The sequence below is a fragment of the Chelonia mydas genome, chromosome 7 (genome assembly GCF_015237465.2).
Source record: "Chelonia mydas isolate rCheMyd1 chromosome 7, rCheMyd1.pri.v2, whole genome shotgun sequence".
NCBI classification, from domain to species: Eukaryota; Metazoa; Chordata; order Testudines; family Cheloniidae; genus Chelonia; species Chelonia mydas.
Window position 1 is genome coordinate 75,180,180 of NC_057853.1, and position 27,879 is coordinate 75,208,058.

The following is a 27,879-nucleotide window of genomic DNA, read 5'->3' on the forward strand; positions in this document are numbered from 1 at the left end:
CTCTGAATCATAAGCCTGGTCTAAACACAGGTGACCTGTTTCCATCATTTCTCCACCGGCAAACTGCTTTGCCTTTACATCTGCTTTTCTACACAGAAGGGTTCTAGGGTAGGTCATCAGCACTGAAAACTAGGTCAACCTCTCTTTCCTCATGACAGTCATTATTAGGCTATGCTAAGGACAGAGGCTATAAAGCAATTTTTTTCAGAGCAGTCTCTTATCGCTCTTCTCCCATTGTGACATGGCAGCATTGCACTTGTCCATCAGAATGCTCTATCCAGCAATGCACTTTTCTCTGTGATCCGTGTTTGTCTCCCTGCTATACTATATGCATGGAGCAGGGGAGATGTACTGGCAGGAAGAGGCAGGAATTGGGCATCAGCACTGGCCAGAGTGGAATTGAGAAAGCATTAGTAGCATTCCTACAGTTTTAGAAGGGGTACTAACAACGCAAGCCTTCTGGGCCCCAAGCTCTGTGAGGGAAGGATCAGTCAAACTGTTGTCACTCCTGTTGCAGAAGGGACTGGGGAGTTTCCTCCCTGTCTGGTCCCAGTGCAAGTGAAGGAGATAGGCCCAGCCTAAAGAGCATGCTTGGAATGCGAGGCCCCAAGCAAGAGCTTGCTGTCACTGGACTAAAGGGGCAGCCCTGAGTACTAAATGTTTTAGTTTGAAAAAAAAAAAAATCTATATGAGGAAGAAAGGGCTAAGTGTGAGGAAGGGAAGAAGGGAGAAAAAGAAGATATAAGAAAAAGGAAACATTAGGGGAAGTGGAGCGAGAGAGTGATGGCAACAGCTAAACACAAAAGTGGGGAGAGGATGATGGAAGTGAGAAACAAGACAGAGATGGAGGGGAAAAAAGATGCAAAACCTCCCAGGAAAATCCCTCCCAGAATCTGGGCTGCCCCTGGAGTATTACATGACAGGGGAGGCCCAAATCACCTCTCCCAAGGTAGAACAGCTCAGGTTGACTGGTTCAGAGTCAGGGAGGAAGATCATATCTGGTTTTGCACATGTGAATAACAGCGTTAAGATATCGTGGATCAAATTCATCTTTGGGCTAACTCCTTTATTTATGTTTATATGAGATTATAAAACATGAGTTTCTTCTAACTAAAATAAGGATCAGAGAAAAGAAATCATCACCCTAATGGCTATTATCCCCACCTTCAATGGCTTTTTATGTGTTCCAGTGCCTGATTTCCCTCCCCATTGCCCAATGTCATGATTTACGGGGTTTGTACTGCAGTTGGAAAAGCAAATACCCATTCATAAATTGAACAGCTTTCAGGTTTTGCATCTCTATTTGTCCAATATAGAGTACCAGCAAATGTGTAGGTTATGGCAAAAGCCATCATGGTAGAAATACAAGGGAGTCAACGATCAGAAAATACTGACCACCCCTCCCAATTTCAATCATTTATACATTGTGATCCACTCAAAGTGATACAAATAACTGGGAAATGTCATCTTGAAAATCAACAGGCTTTGTTACAGTTTTGTTGTTTCTGTGTATGCAGAATGTCTTTCACTATCATGCACAACAAGAGTTTGATATCTCTATGTACAAAAACTGTATTATATTTAGATGTTTTAATTTGATTTTCAGGAAACAATGGAAAAATCACTGCAACATGAGCTGTGGTGGTATTTTAAACCTCAGGTAAGGAACCGGGTTCACATTGGTTTGATCAGTAGTTTCATAGACCTACATAGGAAACACAAAACGAAACAAACAAAAAACCCCAGCAATAAACCAGCCTCCCTTTTCAAAGTATAATTTAAATTTGCAATGACATTGTAGGCACAAGTATTAGCATTTGTGTGCTCATTATCTAATGTGAACGTCAGTTAATTAGCTACCCAAATGAGACTATTTGTGCCCACAATTTGTTTACAGACACAAACATTTTGTAAGTGCAACAAATATGGGTACAAATTGCACCTGCAAAAAATAGCCCAGCTGAAAAAATTTGCTACCGCAACTAACTTAAGCAGAGAAATTAAGAGAAAGTAACACTTGTGGCACAAAGGTGAAATCTGACCCATTTCCATTAAGTTTCTTTGACCATCCACGAAACCAAAGGCAATATACTGATTATGATTCAAGGATATGTTTAATACCTCCAAGTATTATCTACTAGTTCTAAATTATTTTGAGCCTGATAGCTAGGTTTCCCAGTAGATGGTGCTATTTCCAGTAAATAATTGAACACATTTCCATTCACAGCATTAGCAATGGCAAGATAATGATGGAATATTTCTATCAATCCTGACGAGATTAACAGCAAACAAGTAAATAGACCGTATCTTTGAAAAGACAGTATATTATGGAGTTAGGTACATAATATGACTTTTCAGTCTTTATTACACAGGTCAGAAGGAACAAGTGAATGGGGGGGAGACACACTATCTGGTTACATGATTAACAGAAGCATGAACAATTCCAGAGAGTCTCTGTCTTTTGAGATGGTTGCAAAACTTCTTTGTAAAGATGATACTGACCTTCTGGAAGTGACAGATCACTTCATTGACACTAATTTCTTTATCATTTACTTTCTATTTTGATTAGAAATGGGCTCTAGCCTCAGAATTCACACCTGGATCCAAACATCCTCCAAGGGCAGGGGTGTTGAGATTCAGGGGTTTGTTTCAGACAGATCTCTAATTTGGAGGTGTGTTTTTGTTATTAACCAGTAAAATGTTAATATAAATGAAAACATCACTTTTCAGACCACTTCATGGAAGAGCTTTAATATCACAGATGAAGGATCATTTAATTGTAACAAACCCAGTGTTAACTTCTGAATGGAGAAGAATTAAGCTAGCATGAACAAAACAGCAACAACAAATCAAGGCTCTAGGGAATGTTTTCAGTATTTTTTCCCATCTATCTCAAAACTGAATGTCTTGATTTTTAAATTAAATGTCATTTTTTCTGTGGCTTGGGATTTGAGGTGGCAAAAGATTTTGACTCCAGAGGAATAACACTGCATTCATTGTACGCTCTGTAATGCCATGCATATGTGTGTTACCCTCTAGTGGCTGGATCCCAGAAAGGGAAAGAGTACTGCAATCGCTAACAGCTAAGAAAGATTATTCCTTGGCTCCAACTGTAGAAGCTTATGTTTTTCGAGCTAAGGAATTAGGGCTGTAGTCCCAGATCATCACAGAGGGTTATATTTTATGCAGAAATTCTCTCTGTACTCTGCAACACATCAATTTGTAAGATCATGCACTTTGAGGAGAATTTTTGTAAATACTAGAGATGGTGCAATTTGGAGTATTTATAGATGCATTTTGCACCCAGTCTTACTTTTCTCGTATACCCACCACTCCAAATGAAGTCAGTGGGAATGTGGGAAGAGCAAAGAATGCAGAATCAAGCTGCTGATCAATACATTTTCTTTGGACTTCCTACCTAACTATTAAGAACAGAGAAGCACAATGCAAAAGAGTAAAACAGAGCTTCTGTTGCTACCTTGTGAATCATTATATACCACATAACATCTCAGGTAGAGAGAGGGAGTTCTTGCACTGGGTGCTGCCTTCATTCAATCCCAGTGTATTTCATACACATGCTGTATAGTGCTGGGACTGCATTAATTATTTTGTCGGCTTTATTGAGTTTAAGTACCTTTATATTATGAAGTATATTACATTTTTTGATTCCAAACCTATTGAGACAGTATTTGCAGTGCCTTTTCCACAGTGCCTCATAAGTTCTGATACACTTATTTAAAAATAAGAAATTATCTGCATAACACATGGCTCTTTGCTGCTGTTCCTTTTCAAATACTTTTGCACCCTATGTGCTTTCAAAGCAGAAACTCATTTGGCAATTCCCCATCCCCAGTGTCCAGGAAACCAGCCAAAATATGCATCTCCCTTACATCCAAACATCCAAGAAACCAGCCACAACACTATCATATTTTTTCCCTTAAGTTCTGCTTTCTTTTTTACTCAAGTTCACCTGCTCAACAAAGAAAAGCCTTTATTGAAGCAGAGGCTTCATACAGGTTACATTTGCTGCTGCCCTCTACAATCTGGTTATTTGCTACTAATGGCTTTAAGCTTTCCCCTAACTACAACTGTGCCCAAACAGATGGTGACTTTCTATAAAAAATTTTAAGCCAAAAATTATACACAGAATCATGGGATACTTTATGCATGTTCAGATACGAAAAGCTGTAGCAGTGGAATATCAGCAAAAGATATATAAAAGATTTGATAATATGAAAAGTATAGTTAGAAATCTTATTATGCCCCAGGAAATACTTGAAAATTATTTAAGAAGCTTCCTCCTATGGCAAAATTGAGATTGCTGTTTAACATCCAAATATTAGCCAATCTCTATCACAGTTAGAGACAATAGCATTAGCAATGCCTGAAAGGGTAAAGAAAACTCATGCTTTTTGGTGTCATAAACATATTCAAAACTGAAAGGTAAGAAAAGAAAATTTGTTGAAAGCCTTTCCCATCTCTATTGCCATGGAGCCATTCTGTGCTCTTCCCACTAACTCCTGAATGTAGGAAGTTTTAATGTATTTATTTTAGATGCTTTTAAGAAAACAATAACCTAGTCACGAGATTTTATAGCTACTCTTTAAGAACTCAGTGGAAAACCTTTAGCAACAGTTTCAGCATAATCTGAAGAGAATCGTGGACATGTGGATATATCACTGAAGTCTTACGGATATATTTGGTGTCACACAGAATATAGTGTTATGAGGGTGGTTTGTCTGAGTACATAGTCTTAGTAATAACACTTAATCTTCTTTTCCTAACGCAACATGCATTTGGAAATGATTTAAGGGGAAATAATCAAAAACAAAGTACAGCAGTATGTGATGACATACTGAACTACAGACATTTCATTTTTACGTAGATTTGGGTGAATAATTTGTAGTAAATGATTTAATCACTAAATACAGTATTTTTCTGTTAAAATTATCTGTCCTTCAGTTTAAGATTTTCACTAACTTTTCAGAATTTATTTGCTGAAGATTTCCAGCGAATAATTTTTCATCTGTAGATTAGTTGTGAGTAGTTCCTTGAAAGTATTCAAGCCCTGAAAGCAGGGGGAGAAGCTGGGTAATGATATCTTCCTGCAGAAACCAGGAAGTCCAGCCCACAGACCAACCTCAGGTAACCCAATGCCATGGTCAGGAGGAAATGGGTTACTAAGTGTAAAACCTAATGGATTTTGAGGTTTCACGCCTTGTGGGTTCCAGCTGCGTAAATACCTGCATATATTGAAAGGACACTGCATAGATACATGGCTGGATTAAGGCAGAGACATAATAGGGAAATACCCAGAGCCCTGCTCTTGGTGTCACATGACGACTTAAGTATCTGAGCTTTCGTTTTTAAAAAGGTGTGCTTCTAGTCCTCATGGTTGTGAGGAGCACCTGACACAGGTGATGGGTGATGTTTGCTTGAGGCTGCAGACATTTGAAACAAGTGTTCTGTGGGGTGTGAACTACCTCTTTCCTTTCAATGGGTTAACTCTGCTACCAGCTTCTCGAGAGCCCCACCTCCACTACTATGCTAGCCGGGGACTCTGGGTGGGTGGGTCCTCATTGCCGCCACCCCATCATGGCTCTGCTGGAGTTGTGTTAGCGGGGGTCCTTCAAACAGAGTCCTCTGCTGAATGAGGTGCAGGCTGAGTCTTCTCTTTCTCAGGAATGACCACAACCCACCTTCAGATAGAGAGTGAGCAATGTCTTGACAGAGCAGGAGGCCCAGTCTTCCTAAGGAGGTGTGGTGATGCTCAGAAGAGAGTCTGGGTGGGTGCATCCTGCCAGCGCCGTACCAAGTAAAGTTGAGGCCATGGGCACAAGAGTAGGGCCACAGCCAGAGACAGTGCCAGATACAGGCCCTATTTGGGGTGAGCCTATGCCCTGGATTGTCTTTATTTGACTCTTCCTAATAATGGGACTATTCCTCAGTGCAGTCACTATGTTCTTCTGAAGTGTTGTGTTTTAGGTAAATATGTTATTTTATTTTTAAAGTCACAAGGAAGCATGTAAACCCGGAGTGACTTCAGAGAAAAGCTTAGTGTTCTGCATCATTGTGAGGAACCAGGGGTTGGGTAGCTGGGGGGGGTGGGGTGGGGGGGAGGAATGGGAGTGAGTTAACACCAATGCTACAGAATTCCTCCCTACGCTCATTTCATTATTTTATTTTTGTAATACCATGTGTTCTCCAGAAGTCAAATAGCAGAGATTACATTTTTATATTAGCCCTGCTTTCTCCCTGTTGACGTTAACCCAGTTAAAGCTTTGATTAAATAAGTTTACCTTCATCCATGCCATTGAGAATTTCATTTAAGTCTTCATGTTTGCTGTCATACTGGTGTTCCTTCCATGTTTCACCATTTTCACTGCGAAGGACAATCAGTTCTCTTTCTTTTCCTCGCATTGATCCAAAATGTGGGATTTCCACTATGACAGGGCTAGACAAAAAAGGAATCCATATTACTTTTTATCACATATATTTTCCCCATTGATCTTGATTTTCCTCTACATATTAAATCCTTACTAAAACTATGTTCATTTGACAATAATAAGTATCGTTATGTTAAAAATGATTTAAAAGCTGCCAAAGCTGCAGAATCCTTTGCTACAAAACTGTAAAATATTATTAATATGTAGCTTATGAATCAGATCCCATACTATTATGAACGTAAGGAAGTGTTTCAAAACAATTGTTTATATGACAAAAATGGACAGAAACTAAGGTAAAAATGATTTTCTGTGTTTATTTATCCTGACATATATGTGGCATAACCTGGTCCTCAGATATGCACACACAACTCCATGGACTTTAGGGGGAGATGGGTGGGCATATCTGACAGAGTGTTTAAAGGGACACAGTCCGTCTCAAACACAATTCTGCTGTCCTGGCATACACATATACCTGCTGTTGACTGAGATGGAAGTTGTGTGTGTATATGGGCATTAAAACAAACAAATGACAAAACAACTTCATAGTCCTGTAAGTACTAAAATCTGAAAATTTTAAAAATCCAATTTGGTTTTCACCAATTACTTAGGGCTCTTCGTTCACTCAGATTAGTGATATTAGATGGGTTGTTTCTACTGTGTTCCACTTTCTGGTTCTCATGCATTAGGCCAGAGTTGCAATGTCGGTGCTGCAAGCACTAAAGGAGACTGCTTAAATTCTTTCAAAATGGCTCTCTTTGGGTTAAATAAAAATGAAATATATATTGATATTAGCTACCGTTAAACAACTTTTTTAAATACTACACCTAAATTACCTGACAGCATGCCTTACACGTAGGACTTCAAGTGCGTAATTAAATTATTACTGTGAATAATCAACAGAAACTGCTATTCATTTCATGTGCCATTCCTTAACAAAATAGACATTTTAGCTAAACATTTTACAGACAAGATAAGCATTTTAAAATATGTTAAAATAAACTGACTGCAATCATACAATAGATGAACCACTATGGATTATGCAGCTTTAAGACATTTAAATAGACAGTATCATTGGTTTCCTACAGAGATTGTAAAGAACCTCACCTTCTCATAGTAACTCCATTAAAAGTAACATTAGAAGATGGAGAAAAATAATACTTGGCACTTAGATAGCACTTTATATCTTCAAAGTGCTGTGCAAATATTAACAAATCAATTAATAATCTAACTATGGAAATCATAGATACAGCTTTTTGCGGATATAGACTAACACGACTGCTACTCTAAAACCATAGATACAGCTGATATTAATAAAGATACAAAATAGTTTTAAGTCCATCTCTCTGTATTAAATACAAAAGGAGTAGGAATTAGTCAATAGCAATTTTAATAAAAATAGGAAAAAAGGCAGATTATTTAAGAACATTAATGCTTTTAATGTTCTTAGATGCTTTTAAAAATACCCAAAGTCTGTTATTCTGATCTTACTCCTTTGATAGCTGATAGAAATGCAGAGGGTTTATCCCAACATCTACAGTAGATGAATGCCAAAAATTCAATTACATTGTTTCTTAAGGTATTTATTTTCCTAAGATAATGTATACACAGGCTTCTCAAGTTAAAAAGAACTAACGAACTTTTTAATACAATCTTTGCAGGTTAATATATCAGATACTGTCTCTGTAAATATTTAGGAACCACACAATTTTGTGCATGAAGTTTAACAAGAATACTCAGTGAGAAGGTATTAAACAGGTATTCTAAGCAATAGATTCTATGCAATATTTTAAAAACATAATGAAATAAATTTCACAATAACGTTCTAATGCAAACAATGAAGATATTTTCTAACTTTTTTTAGAATAAACATTGCAACTTGTTTGGCTATTGTACTTGTTTCCCCAAAATGTACCAAAATTCATATTTATTTTTTTCAACCTGATGCCTACTTCAGTTTTAAAAGGTTATCATTTCTCCAGCCTTGTTAAATGAAATCATTTATTCAATTATATTTTTTCTGAACATGCTCATATTTTAAAAAAGGTACAACATATGCATCCACATCTGACAGAGTTACTCCTGAAACAGACTGACTCAAACCCTGTTAATACCTTCTCTACCACAAAGTTGAAATTAAAGGGCTGTCATCGTGTATTAAAATGTATTTGATGCAGTTGAAACAGTTCAAATTTAAAAAAATTACAAAAGCACAACAAGTTATGAAAGCAGAATGCTTGCAGTGAATTTCACATGCCTAAAGCACAAGATAGTTACAATAGCAGAGCTATAATAAATCAAGCCACTATGATTTTCTTTCAGTGACATAAATCAACTGAAAGCTTTAGAAAGTAGAAAAAAAATTATGGGAATGACAAAAAATTGGAAACAAAAACAAAACAAAAGAAAGGAAAAAAACTGTAGACATTCTGTATTTTTTCTATAAGCATCCTACCCAATAAATTTTGTTCCTTGAGGCCCAAGCTGCAGGATTCGGCTAACCATGCTCTCACCCTCATTTAGAGGGGGAGGATTGGTAGGAAGATGCAGTTTACTGAATAACATCCATGCAGCAGGAAGAGAAACAAGAAGGGGAAATTAGGAACAAACTGTCATTCCCGACAGAACCGGCAGTTTTCACCAGGGCACCACTTATGGTAATGAACAAAATTGATAATTAAAAAAAAAACCACATCATAGTGGATTGTTTCTCCTAATTTTAGCTTTGAAAAATGTCAGTTACTAGCATTTGCACTAAATGATGCTCTATATTAAGTTATCTGGAATCATGCACAGTGGTCCTTTCCCCACTGGAGGTAGGCGTGCATCTCCCATTAATGTTGGAGGGTGATATGCACACACGCTAAGTAGAGAATACTGCTCTACATTTGGAAAATGGTACATAATTATGGTGAAACTTCTTATGAAAGTCATATTTACCTGGTATTCTACTCATCACACAGAACAAGAGCTAAATTCTGTCCTTGGATACATATACATGACTCTGACTGACTTCAGAGGGAGTTAGGCATGAATAGTTGAGTGCAGAATTTGGCTTTTTCATAGCTTTATTTACTTTTGGCACAACCTGTAGTTTTTAAACAGGCAAAACTCCCGCTAAATCAGAGATTTTTTTCCTGGGTAAGAATGTCAGAATTGAGTCTGTTTACTGTACAGAGGCCTACCATAACTGTTCAAATTAAGTAGTTTCAATATTTAACTACTTACATCCACAAGATGAAGGAAATGAAAGATGCAATATGAATGTTAACAGTGAGATTCATAGAACAACTCACCCTAAAAACTGTGCACCTGCAGGCCCCATTTCTACCAGTCTACTGGCTAATCCTTCTCCTTCAACCATTGGTGGTGGGCTGGCCAGTTTATGCCTCTTTACCAAACGGCAGGTGATGCGGGTGGGTGCTGTACATTTGCGTGGTGGAATAATAATTCTCATTCCATGATGGCGACTACCCCTCATTGAGCCCCCACGTGCATCAACCATAAAACTAACCAGAAAACTGTAGAGAAAGGGAGAACATGTCATTAAAATGGTCAGAAATCAAACAAGGAAAACTTCATGTAAATCAGGAAGAGTCTAATAAAATAAAATATTATGATGAAAGCATCAGCTAACATGATAGTTAAGAAACAAATGCCCCCTATGCCATAACTGTTAGCAGGATTCTTTAAATTTAATTATAAATTTAAACAATAATCAACAAAACTCACACATTTCTAATGGTTTAGTAGCATAATGATGGGAAGATTCAAGTACTACTGAATATTTAGGGGGAAAAACCCCAGGGTTAAAGAGAGTATGTACACAGTTACGTAAATTATTAGTGTATTATTAGTTCATTAAAATGGTTCTTTATTACTAAATGTTCTGCGACACTCTATAATTCAAAATAGCAATGTCCCACATGCACAAGACAACCAATCAGTACAGGCTAAGGACAACAGAAATCCATGTTTTTATATTTGGATCTCAGTCTTTCAAAAACCTTTGGATAAACCCATTTGAAAGCACACTTTCCTACTTTGCCATCTGAACACTGACCCTGTGGGTGTGATGAACAAGGTTATTAAATGGTTCTGGTGAATATGTATGAATCAGAACATCAAGCATACAATTTTCTGTACATTTCTACCACTCTAAAATCAGTTATTCCACCACTCTTCATATTGACATGGATGTCTGTTGTAAACAGGTTAGGCTACAGGGAATATTGTGTTTTGTCTCTCTAAAGCCTTGTCTCTCGTGTGTTTTTTCCAGGTTTCTGTAGCTTTGTAAATAATTAAAAGGAAATCAGTTCTGTATATCAGAAACTGCAATATAAAAAAAATTTAAAACTTTCTAAAAATGGGAGATATTAAAATATAATTTATTTTAACATTAAACACAAACTCTAAATGTATTATTTATTTCATTTTATAAGATATTAAATTTATTAATCCTAAATCTCTAAATGCTCTTGACACAAATGACAAAAACACAAGAAGTAGATGCTAGTCCCAGAGCAGACAGCAGACCCTGACCTCCTACTTAGTTCCGTGAACAGGTTTCTCAAAGTCAGCTAAGCGATTTTGTTTTTGTTATTGTTGTTCAGGACTCCAACTATTATTTTATTTATAAAGCACCCCATATCTGCATATTTTATATATAATAATTATTATTGGCTAAGTTCAATTAGAAATTCACAGAAATTGGGAGCCCAAATCCCTTCAGTGGCTCTGCAATACCATCCCACCTCTCCAAATATAATGCAATGCAATTTCCTGATTACCACGTTATCTTTAAACAGAGTTTGCAGTAGAGGACCTTCATGTCTGGTGCATGGTTTATAAACTAACTCTCTGTACAAATACAAATAACGTTTTGTTTGTTTCCTTATGTGTGATGTGCAAACCCTGAAGTAGCTGTTAATTTAATTCCATGATTCCAGCTTTCTCCATGCTGTGGCTAATACTTCCTGCACTTAAGGATTAAACCTTAAAATAATTAACAGATGAATCCATTCAGCTTTGTAGTTCTGGCAATTTAGCTTTCTTCTAGTGAGAACAAGAGCTATAAATTTAATCCATAGAAGGGCAAGAGCCTCTTGAAGCCATGGAGACTGTTGTTCACTGGGAAAGGTCACACAGAGCACTGGGAACTACAGATGATAGCTTCTGTATGATACTGATATTTCCTTTTGATTACAGACAAAATATCAAAAGTAAGAGCTAAACTGTACAGCCCAATCCTGAAAATTCTCCATACTCAGAATTCTTAGTGATTTCAGTGGGAGAAGTCTGCACAAAATTGGTGAACAAACAGGCCCTTGTATTTCTTGATTTATAGGACATAAATTGACAGGCAAGGAAACAGCAAATATGTGGAGTAGAAAAACAAAATGGTCATGTTGTGTTATAACGTGTTGTGTTATATGTGTAATGGTCATGTTGTGTTTCTTCAAGCTGAAGAAAAAAGGATTACATAGGATGGGAAGGTGATGAACTTTCCATAGGTTCACACTACCATTTTACTTACTGTTTCATGAGGTTTGAGGCCTTTAATACAGTAGCAAAGTGTGGAATACTGATTCACCTTATTTTACATGCTCTTCATATAAGTAGATATAGGCTCAACCCTCCATATCAGATCAGAACCCCATAACTCTGTGGGACTTGAGGTCTGGATCAGAACTTTGCAAGTGGGCTCATTCCTACATACTGTAAAAGCAGTCAACTTTTGTTTACATGGAATGGGAGATAAATATATCTGAGAGTGAAAAGTCCTCATAAAATAGGTAATCAAACATTTTCTATAAGTTTTAGATCTGTATGTCAATAAAGGTACTTCAGAAGTTTAAAATATCTGATAATAAAACATCTGATGATAATCCTTAATATTGACAACTTAAATTCATTTTCCACCTTTATAATGTTTTGGGTGAAAAACTCTCTTTATATCAAAATCTGCATACTTAAATGCACTAAAGTACATTTCAATGGATCCACCTATTAATCAGTTCCTATTTGTGATTCCAATATATAGTTATAACAAACATGTTTTATTTTTAGATCCTATATTTTCTCTCTACAATACTATTTTATCTTTTTTTTCTTTACCTACTGTTTTTGACAGTATCAACTAACTAATGAAAAATTACAATGAAATTAGATCTTTGGGTCAGTGAGTTAATTCTTCATCTATTGGCTTTAAACTTATTTGACTTTGTGAGGTTGACGTCAATAGTAGAATACTGTGTATGCTAACATAAGGCTCTAACCAACAAGCTCTGAAGATGCTAGAAGCTTTGCTTATCACCTTCCTTTGGTCATAGAGCACTTATGTTTTCCAACTGTGATTTATCTTAAATATCCCATGTCCTGCCCTACATGTTTATGTTGCTCTTGCTTCCTAAGATTGCTCTATCTGGTAGATGGCCAACACTGATATCAGTAGGATTCCACAGAGCACACTCAGGGAAATGTCTATGGCATGATCTTCAAATCTAATGGGCAGTAAGCCAGCTGCTGACAAGCTGTGAAAAGGTTTCAGGGAGTATTGCCATTAAAATTTACAAAACAAAGTAAAATATTAAGCAAGGGCACACAGACCTTGGTCACAGAGAGGGAAATATTAAGTGGCCTCTTTTACGGTTTTGCTTTCTTTGCCTTTTTAGGTTTCCCTGATTTTTTCCACCTAAAAGTATGAGGCTAATTCAGATTAAATATGTGTACACAGAGAGAAGAGGCAGCCAAGTGGAACAGAACTGTTGTCGCTGTTCACCCATAACCTGAGAGACGTACTGTTTGTGAATACGGCGCTGAGGGAGCTGCTGAAGGGCATACTGCTACAGGGCTGGAGTTCCAAGGGAATTTGCCTCTGAGTTTTGGCAAGGGTGGTCCCTGGCATGGTTGCTTCACATCTCATACAGGTTATTCCTACACTAGTATGTTGCACCACAGATAGGAAAACTGTCCATCATGTATGCAGATACTTGTATATATTAATCCAATTCTTAATTAATATAACAAAAGATATTCATGTAATCAAACAATCCCATACAAAAGGAAAGATTAAGGCAATGTTATTCACCTGATTGATATGCTACACTTGAACAGTGCATTAGTGGCAAACCCAAGCAGGATCAAAAAGAGCACACGCTATAAGCAGTTACCAAAATACAGTACTAAGCCTTAACAGACCAATATTTTCACATTGCCGGCTATATGGAAAATGTATTTATTGCCAATAACATTTTATTCATTCAGTTTTCAAAGTGGTGATTTTCCCTTTAAAAACATAATTCTTGTGAATAATATTTTCAAATAATGCTTCATGCACTGTTTCTATTGAAAGGATTAGTAACTGATGTTTACCTAATTTAAGGCCTGTCTCATAAGGTCAGCTAAATTATGATCTCTAAAATACAAAGCTAAAAGCTAAAGAGTGAACATTTCTACTTTAAAATAAACAAAAGACAGAGGATATAAGAGGATGCACTACAAACATCTACGCACACTTTGACTGTGGACAGAGAGTTGACATAAGTAAAACAAAATGAGGATTCACAGAAAGGACATAGTTATCACCTTGAATCATACTGGGGAAGTGGAGAGGAATAGCTGCAAAATAATTTAGAAAGCATGGGAAAAATTAATATAAGATAATTAGAAGCAAGCAACAGAAAATGTCAATAATTAGCCAAAGAAAAGTAATCATCAGAAAAATAATGAAAGCAATGCATTTGAGGACCAACTTTAAAAATGATTTGGCTTCCATTTTATATATATCACGTTTTGTAATACACAATACGCTGTACGCTGAAAAGAATATTTTCGATTAATTTAAGGGTCATGTCTCCTCTCAGTATTGGCCTATAACTTCTATTAGCATTCCTGGGAGTTGCATGAGTGCTTGGAGAACTGAAAAGACGCCATATGCTTTTGTGCCTATCATAGATCAACACAGAATTTAATGTGACATGGGTTCTTTCAATTTGTGTTACACCCACAAGCATGCTTCACTGTGTATCTTGGAAAATCAACTATTGTGCTTGCATACAGCAGTTGTTTTCCAAAGTACAGTATATGAAGATATATATAGCTAAGCATTTGAAAAAGATGTAACTCCTGTAAGCCATTCATTAAATTTCTCTTCAAATTGAATTTTTGAAAGTTTATAGATACGGGAATGCACTGTGCTTAATCTAACGTATGGTACATTTACAGCCTAGGATCCAGGTCTTCTGTGTTTCTTATTATAATAATGTCAATGTTGGTGTACTAATTCTTTCACTGAGCCAAGGAAACCAAGGGTTCAAAAGATGCAACATGCAGACATGGGGAGAAGTGGGTATACAGGGTTACACCTGAAAAATTTAAGTCATAAAATCACATGTTGTTTACTCCAGCAAATTTGTGCTTTACCCATCTATAGGTTGCAGGTTTCTTGGCAGATTTCTGAGCAGTGTAATGATTATTAAGGGAAAGATGCAAAGCACACACTGGTAGAAAGACTTACCTAAACTCAAAGAACAACATGAAAAAAAAAAACCCTTGGCTTAAAATGAGAAAAACCAGAAGATTCTAAATTAATGCCATAATTCCCTCCTTTGTAAATGTTCAGTGATTTGAAGCTAGATCTTCCATTCCTTGCACACCAAAATCTCCCCTCCCCCCCAACACTTTTCTTTTTGGTGAACTAAGAACATGGGACAAATTTTAGATCATTTCTTCTGAGTTTGTGTATGTGAGGGAAAGGGATAGCCAAGCGGGAGATGATTGTGCCTTGCTCTCCCTAATCTGGGAGCACAAAGTTGGCAAGTACTCTGCAGGTGGAGTTGTAGAGGGACACTCTAAGACATGGCTGGGAATTTTACATATGCAAGGAATGCAGGGTCAAGCCCATGCAAAATTGTCCATGATTGTTAGGGTCTCTGCAGGAGGGCAATTTCAGCTAAAATAACAATACTAATGGGTAAATTTTTAGTCTTAGAGCTGAATCTCCTTGAAGCTCTGACTTCAATGTTAAGCACATGCTCAGGTACTTTGCTGGATTGGGACCTATAATTCTACCTGTTAGTCCTCATCTTTTATATTTGCACTCTGCTTAGGTACATGCTTAAGTGCTTGGCTGAACTGGGACCTTATCCTTAACTCTGAATCTCTTGGAGCTTGTTGGTTTAAATGCACCCTTTACATTATAAGTGAAGCTAGTCAAAAAATGTATGTGTGTGAGGAGGGAGCAGGCAGAAATCAGTGAAAAGGAATACAGGATTTTGTCTCCTGTTCTTGTTGAAAATTTTACTACAAATATTGTTATTAGGTAATCCTATGTGTGACACAGAATTCCCTTTGGTTATTTATACTTTTTAACTGGAAAATTCTACAATATGCATTTCAAACATCACCCATATCTCAATTACTTATGGTACCATTAAGTAACACTGTACTAATAGTGATGCTTTATTGGTAAGTGAATCGTGTAATTAACATCAAAAGAATTTTTTGTGGGGGGTGGGAAAAGGGAAGGTTTGGTGCAAATAAAACAAAAGATTAAATTACGAGCTCTCATTTTTTATGGAAAAGTAAACAGCAAGTGCAGCATAACATCGTTTCTCTAATTTCATATTTGGAATAATGTAATACAACATAACTAAAATCATCCTAAGACATATAAAAGCAAAGCGTAAGCAACAGAAAAAGCAAAACAAGCTTATTACAGGAAGTTCTCTGTGGGATTTCAGCTTTTCCTTGCACCTAAGAAATTAAGCATGGAGGAAAATTTTCATGATGAGATGCAGGACTTGAGCTCACAACTCCTATTAACACTATTGAGAGACCTTTGATTAAATCCCTGCCCGTCTCACAAATTCATGCCCACATCTCAGATGAAACCTTGTGGAAGGCTGAAATACAAGTTTTTCTTTCTATGTAATTCTCGATTTACTTTTGCCCTGACCCTGTTCTCATTGAAGTCAATGAGAGTTTGCCATTGGCTTTAACTGGAGGAGGACTGGAACTATTACCAGCAATTTCAGTAGGTTATAATGTCCACATAACAGTACAGTTTCACACTTAATGACAAAGGAAATCTGTTAAATGACCTACCCAGAATGGATGGGACTTGAGACAAGGTTAACATTGTCCAAGGTGTCTGCAGCCCAGCTATAATGTCTGAGAGAATCAGAATCAAATTCCCTTGGAAATGTCAGGTGCTTCAAAAAGATAAACAAACAGATATTTAAAATCAGCATGAAAAAGTCAAACATTTCTGCCCAGCACATCTCAACTCAATTTTACAGTTAGAATTACTTCCTCTGCAAACACTCCAGCTGACATTGCTCTAGCAGCAGCAAATTACTGACCTTGGAACTTAGAATTCTCAAAGCAGGTTCAATGAATCCCACAGCTCTTTAAGCTTCCTTTTTCCTGCTTTTGCTCCATCCCTAATTACAGCTCTCTCTCGCACACTTTTGTCCAATTTGTGTTTACATGCAAGGTCAAGAAAAAGCTATGGAAAACTGCTTGCTTGTGCAGAAAATTCCTGGGAAAGGCACCCAGGGTTAAGTCTTGTAATCTGGGCCAACCCAAGGGGTTGGGTATGGCAGGCCCAGGAACATATGCGCCGAGTTCCTAATCTGCTGGGTATGCTCCCCCTGGCTCTGCCAAGGCCCCACCCCCACTCCACCCCTTCCCCCAAGGCCCCACCCCCATCCTGCCTCTTCCCATCCCTGCCTCTTCCCCGCCCAGTTCTGCCCCCTCCCCAAAGCTCCCTTCACAACCAGCACCTCCCAATGCCACGAAACACGTGATCCGCAGCAGACAGTAGGCACTGGGAGGGAGTGGAAGGTGCTGATCAGCGGGGCTGCTGGCGGGTAGGAGGCGCTGGGGGAGGGGGAGGTTCTGGTAGGGGGCTCCCCCCCCCCAACCTGCCACTTGCCTCCCCGTTCGCCTCCTCAGCCCGCTCGCCTGCCTCATCTTCCCACCTGTCTCCTCACAATGTTATCGAAGCGCGGAGCCCCCCAGAGCACTGGGCCTGGAGCGGTCACCCCGATTTGCCGTACCCAAGGGACGCCTCTGCTTGTAATCCTTACTTGGGCAAAGCTGCTATTGACTTAACTGGATGTTTAGCTTGCGTTAGAACTGCAGGATCAGACCTTCAGTGTGCCAACCTATGGTGGGATGGAGTATTTGCTTTCTGTATCGGTTGAGTTATCCTGGGAATTTTTTATGAAAGGCTGTTCCCCCTAGTCACGCACTTAAACACTGTTTAACTCTGCACAGTATTGGCCCCCTACAGTCATAATTAAGGCTACGTTTTAGTCACAGCTATTTTTAATAAAAGTCATGGACAGGTCACGGGCAGCAAACAAAAATTCATGGCCCCTGACCTGTCCATGACTTTTACTATGTACCTCTGACTAAAACTGGCGGGGGGAGGGGGGGAGAGAACATGCTTGGGGGGGACGGCCCGGGGGGCACTGTGGGTGTTTGGGGGAGCGCACAGATGCTTTGGTGCTTGGGGTGGGCGCTGCAAGTGCTGGGGGGGGAGGAGGAGGATGGACGAGGGGGTGCCGCAGGTGCTTGGAGGGGGGGGCAGTCCGGGGGCACCGTGGGGGAAGTTTGGCGTGGTTGGGGCAGGCTCCCTACCCAGCTCCTGAATTCCACATGCTGCCTCCACTCTGCCCCAAGCCCTGGTTCTGTAACTCCCATTGGCTGGGAACCACGGGGGTACCAATGGGAGCTGCGGGGGTAGTGCCTGCGGGCAGAGGCAGCACGTGGCGCTAGGAGCTGAGGGAGGGGAGTTCCTGTCGCTCTTCCGGAGAGTCCAGCACCCCAACCCCCAGCTCCCCCCCACAAACTCCTGCTACTGGGCGGTGGGGCGAGACTGCCTCAGGAGCAGCCGGTGCAACTGGCCCAGGGGCTGCCTAAGTTGCTCAGGTGGCTCCCGGGGCAGCTGCACCGGCTGCTGCAGAAGTCACGGAAACAGTGACAAACACAGAGCCTTAGTCATAATTGAATTACATAGCTTGTCAAATATTGATAAGTCAATCAAACTAGAATAACACTGACAGACTTTCAGCTGGGCCCCTAAAGTGTTACTGCATCACAGAGAAAAATTGTCCTTTTTGCAGGAATTAAGTACAACTCAAAAGAACTTTCTCTTCAGGGCAGTAACTCATTTCAGTTTTCACCATCCCATATAGACGCATTTTGGGGACAATGCCTTGTCATGGTTCTATAGATTCTTTCGCATTGTGTTGGTGAAGTGCACCACGGCTGAACTTTTTTTTTAAACCAGTTATACCATTTAAATCATCAAATACTGCATGGGCATATTTCCTGAGAGGAATGCAAGTGATGTCAATGCCACTAAAACACGCAGGAAGCACTGTCAGACATCAATCTAAGTCAGGGGTGGGCAAACTTTTTGACCCGAGGGCCACATCTGGGTATGGAAATTGTATGGTGGGCCATGAATGCTCATGAAATTGGGGGTTGGGGTGTGGGAGAGGGTGAGGGTTCCGGCTGGAGGTGCGGGCTCTGGGATAGGGCCAAAAATGAGGAGTTCAGGGTGTGGGAAGAGGCTCAGGGCTGGAGCATGAGTTGGGATGTGGGCTCTGGGTGGGGATGAGGGGTTGGGGGTGCAGGAGGGTAGGAGGGGGATCAGGGCTGGGGCAGGGGGTTGCGGCATAGGAGGGGGCTAGGGGTGCAGGCTCCAGGTGGCGCTTACCTCAAGCAGCTCCCGGAAGCAGGGGCATGTCCCTCCATCGGCTCCTATGCGGAGGCGTGACCAGGCAGCTCTGTGCGCTGCCCCGTCTGCAGGTACCACCCCTGCAGCTCCCGTTGGTACGGTTCCTGGACAATGGAAGCTGCGGAGGCAGCGCTTGGGGTGGGGCAGCATGCGGAGCCCCCTGGCTGCCCCTATGTGTAGGAGCTGGAGGTGGGACATGCTACTGCTTCCAGGAGCCGCACGGAGCGGGGCAAGCCCCCGACCCCACTTCCCAGCTGGAGCACCAGAGCGGGAAAAGCCCTGGACCCTGCTCCACAACGGGAGCTCAAGGGTCGGATTAAAACGTCTGAAGGGCTGGATGCGGCCCCTGGGCCATAGTTTGCCCATCCCTGATCTAAGTGAACGTGCTTGTCACTCAGTACCAAAAGAAAAGCCTGTCTAATGGTTGGGTAGATCACTCTGCTCAAAATTTTAGTGCATCTCATAAATAAGATAGTTCTGGTTGTACCCAAAACATGAATAAAGATAGCAAGTACTTTCTGACTGCACAAATCTGATCTTTTATCTTATGTTTTTTAGACCTAAATCTCATGAACTGCTTTGAACACAAATTACTCAAGTCTAAGCTGAGAAGGAAAACATTTTTGCATTGGGAATAATGCATTGGTTCCTACTTTATATATTGGCATTAAAGGTAATTTTAAAATGAATCCTTTTAAATGGGAATATCAGTTCTAGTCATAAATCCAACAAATACAAGCACAGACGTATGAAAGTCCTCCGCTGAGAAGGTGTCACAAGATAAACAACCAGTAAGTGTTTGTTTTTTGCTCGAACCTGCATTCCTCCTTTTACTCATTTTCAATGTTTTTTTCTTTAAATGTTTCTTGAATTTTGGCTTTGTTTCCAAGAAAGTCAATACCATAACAGCATGTTTAAAAATCTTCAGGGTACAACTTTCCTCTGCCATCTGTCCAACTGTACAACAGACATAGTTTTTGATTTTCTCTTCTTTTGATTAGCTCTTTTATTAGGGCCTGTTTTTTTTGTAAGATATTTACTTCAGACAACCAGGTGCAATGATTCAAGTAAGCAGACAACAATAATTATGGGCATGTAGCATGCTAAAGTATGGCAAGTGTTGAATACCTACAATATGTTAGCCAGGCCATGGTACAAGAATGACAAATTAACTTTTAATGCAGGCAGTTTCTCTAATCCTTTTCAACAGGGCACTAGTAATTCTTCCATATTCCATGGAGAGGATAAATTTTCATCAGGATGCCTTGACTCTCAAATTCATGTGGAAATGCCAATCCCGTCAATATCTATTACCCTGGATTTATGTGACTTTTAAAAAAAAAATCACAATGATTTATCATATGGTTGTACAGGTATAAAAGCTAAATTAAGGTAAATCCCAAAAGGTTTGTGGTCTGGTTTGAGGTCTAGTAATAAAATGTAGCTAATCCCAATCTGACAGATTATTATTTCAAAATTATGCAAACTGAAATAGCCCAACATTTGTGTATTTAACGTAATGTGTGGGAGGCAACAGGAACAAGGATTTTTTCCACTGTTTTGGGGGAACTGGTGTGAAATTACTGCCCCATCCCAATGGGGAAAAAATCACTGACCAACTCCCACTGGTGAAACCTAGCAGGCCAAAATTAGGGAGAAAGCCAAGATTTGATGACAAATGCATCAAAAAACGGGCAGTTAGCAATTTTCCCATTGTCAGCTTAAATACTTGGAGGCACTCAGGGAAACAGTGTCATGGAGCTCTATCCTCCATTACAGCATACATCTTGGAACATAGGTACAGCATAAAAATTTGCTATAGTAAACTAGCAGATGAGAAAATGCCACAATTCAATCATACTTGTGAAGATGGGAGCTACACTTACTGCCACTTTTTTTCTCATTACCCTATGCCCTAAGTAAAATCTGCCCCCAAAATAGCACATTGCCCTGGATGGAGATGCAAGCCTGCCCATCAGAGCTGCTGTAAGACTCCTTGCAAATATATGTAGTGTTTCCTAGTGTTTGACAGGACAAGGCCAGATGGCTATAGAAAAGTAGTGGGAGATAGATATATTAGCGCCAGGCTAAACAAATCCCTGGTACCAGGATAAGTGAAATGGCAGCTGCTCCAGGTCAATTAAGACACCTGGGACCAATTAAGAACTTTCCAGAAGGCAGGAAGAATGCTAGGTTGATTGGGACACCTGAAGCCAATCAGGGGCTGGCTGAAGCTAGTTAAAAGCCTCCCAGTTAGTCAGGTGGGTGTGCATGTCAGGAGCTGTGGGAGGAAGTTGTGCTGTTGGAGAGACTGAGTAGTACACACCATATCAGGCACAAGGAAGGAGGCCCTGAGGTAAGGGTGAAGTGGAGCTTGAGGAAGTGAGGGCTGCTGTGGGGGAAGTAGCCCAGGGAATTGTACATGTCATGTTTCTAAAAAGTCAGCTACCATAGCTGCTACTATTAGGGTCCCTGGGCTGGAGCCCGGAGTAGAGGGTGGGCCCGGGCTCCTCCCCTTTGCTCCCTGATTAATCCCTGAGACTGGGAGACACCAGAGACTGTGCAAGGAAGGATAGCTTCTCCTTACCTCCCTCGCTGGTCTATGATGAAAATGGCTCAATAGGCTGTGACCCTTGTCTCTAGAGAGAGAAGGGTTATGTGGAGGGTCACAGTGAGCCTCTGAGGCTAGCGAAATCCGCCAGGAAACGTGGGACCCAAGGAGGCAAGGACAGAGCTTTGTCACAACTGCTTTGTCCAGTAATCAGCATATTCTCCAAATAACAAACTCCAGGGAAAGGATCTCTACTGTCTGGTCCATTATTTTCTGAAAAACTGCAAACACCTCCAGTAGGTAATCTGTTTCACTCAAAACAGGTCTCTTGGAAGTATTTACAACCATCAGCATCTTAGATCCTGCGGCCAGGACTGCCTGCAGATAACTTTGAGAGAGGATCAGATTGGTATGCTGTTCCTTCTGTTAGTTGGACACACAGGTCTTAGGCAGCACACATCTGTTGATCAAACTCTGGTGGATCATCAAAAATTTGAAATTTCCACAAAGGCAAACAGAACCCTCTCCACCACAGACACAAAATAGTGAACAATACAGAGGATGTTATTTCATCTGCAGTGTCTGCAATTCACCCAGCTGGTACTAGACTTGCGCTGTGTATCCTCTTGCAGTTGTAACCTGGCTCTTACCCTTTTCAATTGACCCTTCTCTGATACAAAGAACCACTACATGCCTTCAACCCATAAAAAATGTTTTACCATTCCCCACACTCAGACAAAGATCTTCATCTTGCCAGGCAGTCCCTTCCTCAAAATGCCAGGTTTCTAGCCTCAGGAATAAGGGAGTACATCTCACTCATCATGGAACTGCACTGACACTGCATAATGTCCACTTAGCCGTAGTCTCTTATCTGGGAAGATTTTAGTACCGTATCTGTTTCATTAAGTGACCTCACAGAAACTTTCTGTGGACCAAGAAATATGGTTCAAAGCACTGCTCCCACATCAGTTTAAATCCTGAGTAGCTCCCCATTGACACACAAGGTTTCCTACAGGGCGGAGCTAACAGGCTTCTTGTCTGCAGTTTAAATAGTGCTGGTTCCAATACTGACATATGTTGTTAACCATCACTAGTCATCATCTTCCCATCGAGTAAAATCTGTCTGGACTGCCTGCCCACCTAGGCTGTAGAGTCCTTTTCTAAGTATCTTTGCTTCCCACAATTCTGACAAATTGTACATACAGCATTCCTAGGAGCTCCATGATCCACTACACTGGAAACATGTTGGTGTCTATAACCGCTTGTGTTTTGCGGTAATGCTGTCTCCAACACTATTCAGAATTTTTGCTTCTCTTCATCTTGTATTGGGTGGCCTTATCAGAGGCAGGGTTTCAAGGGTGCATTGCCAAAATTTCACTGATTGCTCCTAAAGGCAGTAATCCTGCTAGTTGCATGACTGCATGGCCTTGCTGTGTGATATGAGAGGTGCAGCAAACTATGGATCCTTTCTCCCAGGAGAGCTTACCCAAACAGGAGAGATTCAGCAACCACCTGTGAAGTCCTACATAGTGGATAGACTGGTTAATTTAGGCTGTCTTCTCCAGAGGCTGATTTGAGTGCCTGCCATTGTGAAGTAAATAATTCTGAAGAGAGAATCATTCAGATTCTGACTGACCTGTCTACATCTGTGGTAGCACAGCAGGACCCTGATGGAAGAGAGACTTGAACTCTCTCCTTGTATTAGGCTGGTGTTGCACAAGATGCTTTGGACCCATGTCTTTTGTAGTTGATGAAGACTAACAGGAAAGTATTGGGCCCAATGTTGGTGGAGATTGTCAAGGCCTCCATTAAGAAGGTCCAACTGGTCTTAGAGGGCTTCAGAAACTTCTCTCAAGAAACAACCACTCGATGCTGACAATCACGCCTGCTACGGACTGTTTTTTAAACTTCCATATCTGGGATGGCTCTTGATTTTCATCTGCTCCTAGATGATCTTAGGAAGAACTGACTATGGTGGTTTTTCTCCATTTGCATCCATCCAAGAGGCCGTGACCCTCTCTGTCAAGTGCAGACCTTGATGCGGTAATTCATGCCTTTTTCACTGCAAAATTATAATATGGTAATGAGCTCTGCATAGGACTACACTTTACATGCACTCAAACAGGAAGATGCTGCAGAAGAATCTGGCTCTTTGCTAAGTGCTGTATCTCAGCATATGCACACAGCACGAAAAATTAAGACTCTGCACTGCCTTTCTGTTGGTTTCCAGGGGGAGTTTAAGGTGTAAGTTTTGACCTATAAAGCTCTTTGTGGCTTGTATACCTGAGACACCAAACTTTTTTTCTGCTGCAGCAAAGATCAGCTGGAACTCCACTGGTATATGCCAACTGCTAGTAGGATGTTCTTTTTGTGGGCCCCTTACCCTCAGAATAACCTTCTTCCACTGTGGCCAAAATAGCCCAAATATGTCGACCTAAGCCCTTTGATTTTGGCAGATGTTGAGGCAAGGGTGAGGTTTGAGGGGAGTCAGGTGGAGATGAGGATTTGTATTTCAGCACTAGAGTTTTGCAGGAACCATGATGGGAAATTCTGATTTTGTTGGAATGACTTCTTTTATATAGAAAAATGTTGGTTTGTTACTGCTGTTTTCATCATGACAGAATCGTACTTTTAATCATCTGTCAATGGTGCAAAGAACCTGGAATGGACATTCTTTTTATGTTGTAATTGAAGTAGATAGATCTGCAGTTGGAATCAAATATCTGGTTATCATCAAAGCGATTCACATTCTTCCCAAACTGACAATAATAATCACACTCTGGATCCTTTCCTGGTCATAACAAAAGTCCTAAGAGCAATTTAATTTAAATTAAAGTAACATTCCGTATTAGATTTTCAGGAAGACCTCAGCCTGGCCTCTGTCTTAGAGGGCACAAAATTCTACTTGCAGTGAATTGTATTCATTATTACAAAATTGAAATCACAAAAATGAAGATTAAACATGAAAAGTAGCCTTTACTGCAGTGGTCACCAACCAGTTGATTGTGATCGACTGGTCGATCCTAGAGGATCTCCCAGTCGATCGCGATCTCCAGTGGCGCAGCAGGGCTGCCACTAAGGCAGGCTCCCTGCCTGCCCCAGCCCCACGACGCTCACGGAAGCAGCCAGCTCCTGCTCCTGAACTCCCTCCCAGAGCCTGCACCCCCTCCTGCACCCCAACGCTCTGCCCCAGCCCGGAGCCTCCTTCTGCACCCAAACTCCCACCCAGAACTTGCACCTCTCACCCCCTCCTGCATCCCAACCCTCTGCCCCAGGCTCAGTCCAGAGTCCCCTCCCACACTGTGAACAACCTCGACCCCAGCCCAGAGCCCACACCCCCTCCCAAACCCCAACCCCCTACCCCAGCCCAGTGAAAGTGAGTGAGGGTAGGGGAGAGTGAGAGACTGGGGGGGGGGGGGGGGCGGCAAATGGAGTGAGTGGGGCAGGGCTTTGGGGAAGAGGCAGGGCCTCAGGGAAGGGGCGGGGTAGATCCTGGGTTGCCCTTAAATTCAAAAAGTGATCTTGGGCATAAAAGGTTGGAGATCAATGCTTTACAGTATTGCTCAGTATCAGCATTAATGAGTGCTCCAGATTTGCTGCTGTTTAATCCAAGAACTAAGTCCTGTGTGAGATCCCCCAGAGAAAGTAGAGTCTAAGACAGCATATGCAGAATAGAGTTTGCCTCAAAAGTACAATTACCCAATATTCTTCACAACAGATCTAAGACACAATTACTGGTAAGTTATGCTTCGTTTTCTAGTTCTTCTTTGTAATGCACAGTAGGTTAATGGAGCACAACTACCTCCTTTAATACTTGTTTAACAATCAAAAGTGGGACTTAAGTGGTATGTGCTGGTCTTCTGAACAGGGGTCAATTTCACCCTAAGTGCATGAATAAAAATCTGCTGGATCAGACCTCAAGTATTATGAAGATAATTCACAATACAACTATGCTATTCTTTTACCTCAAAACTGACATGAAAATTTCTATTCAACTTCTGAACAAATCTATGTGATTTTAAATTTTTTAAAAGTCTGTTTAGCAAATTCTGAGAACTCATAAAACAAAGCAAACATCATCTAGATATAACCACTATTAACTTTTTAAAGTTCTTTCCCACACTGTAAGCAGCTCTAGATTCAACTTTTGTTAAATTAATCATTATACAAACTTTCAAACTATGTTAAAAGTTAGTGAAAATAGCTTCATCATAACCACAAGGCCAAATTCTTCCCTTTGGATGCATGTGAGGGACACCAAGGGCATCCCACAAGTGCACAAATGGCACATGGTTTATATTACTGCATAAAAAGGCTGCAGTAACACATGTGGACATAGGGATTAATCCTGCAAGCTGCTGAGAACTTTGGCCCAAATCCTACAAAACATTTAAGGGCATGCTTAACTACACAAGTAGTTTCATTGACTTCAATGGGGCTACTCACATGCTCACCGTTAATTATGTGCTTACATGCTTTGCTGGATCAGGACCAGAGTACTCAGCTTCTTGCAAGATCAAGCCCACAATCGAGCAAATCCTTCAGTCCTTATTTCAACCCCTTTCTTCCCCCATTCAGGTTAATGGACATGGTAGTGGTCTCAGTAAGCATTGTGAAAAGACTGAAGAACGTGGCCTTATATAGTTAAAACATAAACAGTAGCCAGGTGGTACATAGCACATACCGGATCCTTTGATGGTACCAGCAATTCTTCAATCATCATGCTGTCTCGTGCATAGGAACTTCTGTTCAGAGTGTAGGACCTATCCGAACTGAAGGAGCGGAGGCTGTTGTATTTTACAATTTACCATAGAACATGTAGATGACAATGGGATGAACAAAAAAAAATTAATACATGCAACTTCCAGGGAAATGCAAAAGATGATAAAATATACATAATCTCTGAAGTAGAATAAATGAGACATTAAAAAAATTGAATATTCAACTTTTTACAATGTTATTTTCTTTTCTATCATACTCATAATCAATAGTCCCAATGAATGCTTGCTTATTGCTTTTCTGTTCGGATTGAGATTAAATCTATGCAAAAATATATTCAGATATTTATGCTAGTTCTGAAAAATGTCCAAAACACTTTTAGGCCCTGATCCTGCAACTGACTCCATGAGGGTGGATCCTGACCTCACTGGGGTTCTGCATATGTGCCGGCTCTGTCACATTGATCAAACTGCAGAATCAGGGTCTTAAACTGGTTCAATTTTCAGAGTTTGTCTCAGCTTTTTGGGGCTGAGCTACTTTCAACTTTATTAGGAAAACCCTATTTATTCATTTTTCTACTAATAAAAAAAAAAGTAATTTGTAAAAAAGGTTCCTTGTTCACAATTAAAGAGTGAAGAAATATATTAGTTTTTGTGTTATTTTTTGGATGTTAAACACTTTGGAAATTAAGAATGACAAATCTGAGTATGCTGTGACTAAAGAAAATAAATGTGTGCGCATATTTAGCCCTGGAAGATACATATAGTATGTGTTAGAAAACATGCTACAAGTTTAGACATGCTTGCTAGGTCACTAAAAAAAATTGAAACAAAAAACCAGCATCTAGAAAGATGAATATGATTTTAAACAAGTAATTTTTTTCAATTTAAAGCTCTACAATTTATTACATGCACCTTGTACTTGTTACTAGAACTTTTCTAAGTTCCTCAAAATATTCATTAAATTTCTCATTACACTGCACCCTGCTAATTTTAATGGAATCAAAATTGAAACCTTTATTATTATAAGCATACATTAATTAAACTTTTTAAATTATAAAGGGTGTAACGAAATCATGTCATATTTGTTATGTCACCATAAAAAAAGAATATTTTCTAATATTAAACACAAAAAGGCATGCCACTTCACAATGCTGAGTAAAATGAAAATGAGCAATGGCAATAGCAGAGAAATGTCATGAAAGTGTCTTGCCTTCTTACCTGATTTTAGGACTATTTAAAGAAATTTATAGGGGAAAAGAAACAGGAGAAATAGAAAGCGAGGAATCAGACTGGAAAAAGCAAAATGCTATGGCTGGATGACATATTTAATGTATTTTTTTCTTAATGTTACACTCAGAATCAATAATAGGATAAAGTCACAGTGGGCTTTTTGCTAAATGTAATAAATTA

At 40.0% G+C, this 27,879-nt stretch overlaps 1 protein-coding gene across 48 annotated transcripts in view; it reads right to left on the reverse strand.

The window, feature by feature from the left end:
• ANK3 (ankyrin 3) overlaps positions 1 to 27,879 on the reverse strand; it is a 540,509-nt gene that overhangs the window by 58,472 nt on the left and 454,158 nt on the right. For 18 of the 48 annotated variants that reach the window (XM_043550311.1, XM_043550307.1, XM_043550308.1 and 15 more), the window contains 4 exons: positions 26,433 to 26,535; positions 16,551 to 16,657; positions 9,740 to 9,964; positions 6,300 to 6,454 (listed from right to left, as the gene is read on the reverse strand). In XM_043550311.1, coding sequence (XP_043406246.1) covers positions 6,300 to 6,454; positions 9,740 to 9,964; positions 16,551 to 16,657; positions 26,433 to 26,535 — 590 coding nt within the window. Of the gene's footprint in view, positions 1 to 6,299; positions 6,455 to 8,898; positions 8,998 to 9,739; positions 9,965 to 14,030; positions 14,064 to 16,550; positions 16,658 to 26,432; positions 26,536 to 27,687; positions 27,700 to 27,879 lie in introns of all 48 variants that reach the window. The other 30 variants (XM_043550283.1, XM_037903992.2, XM_043550282.1 and 27 more) reach the window with 7 other exon arrangements.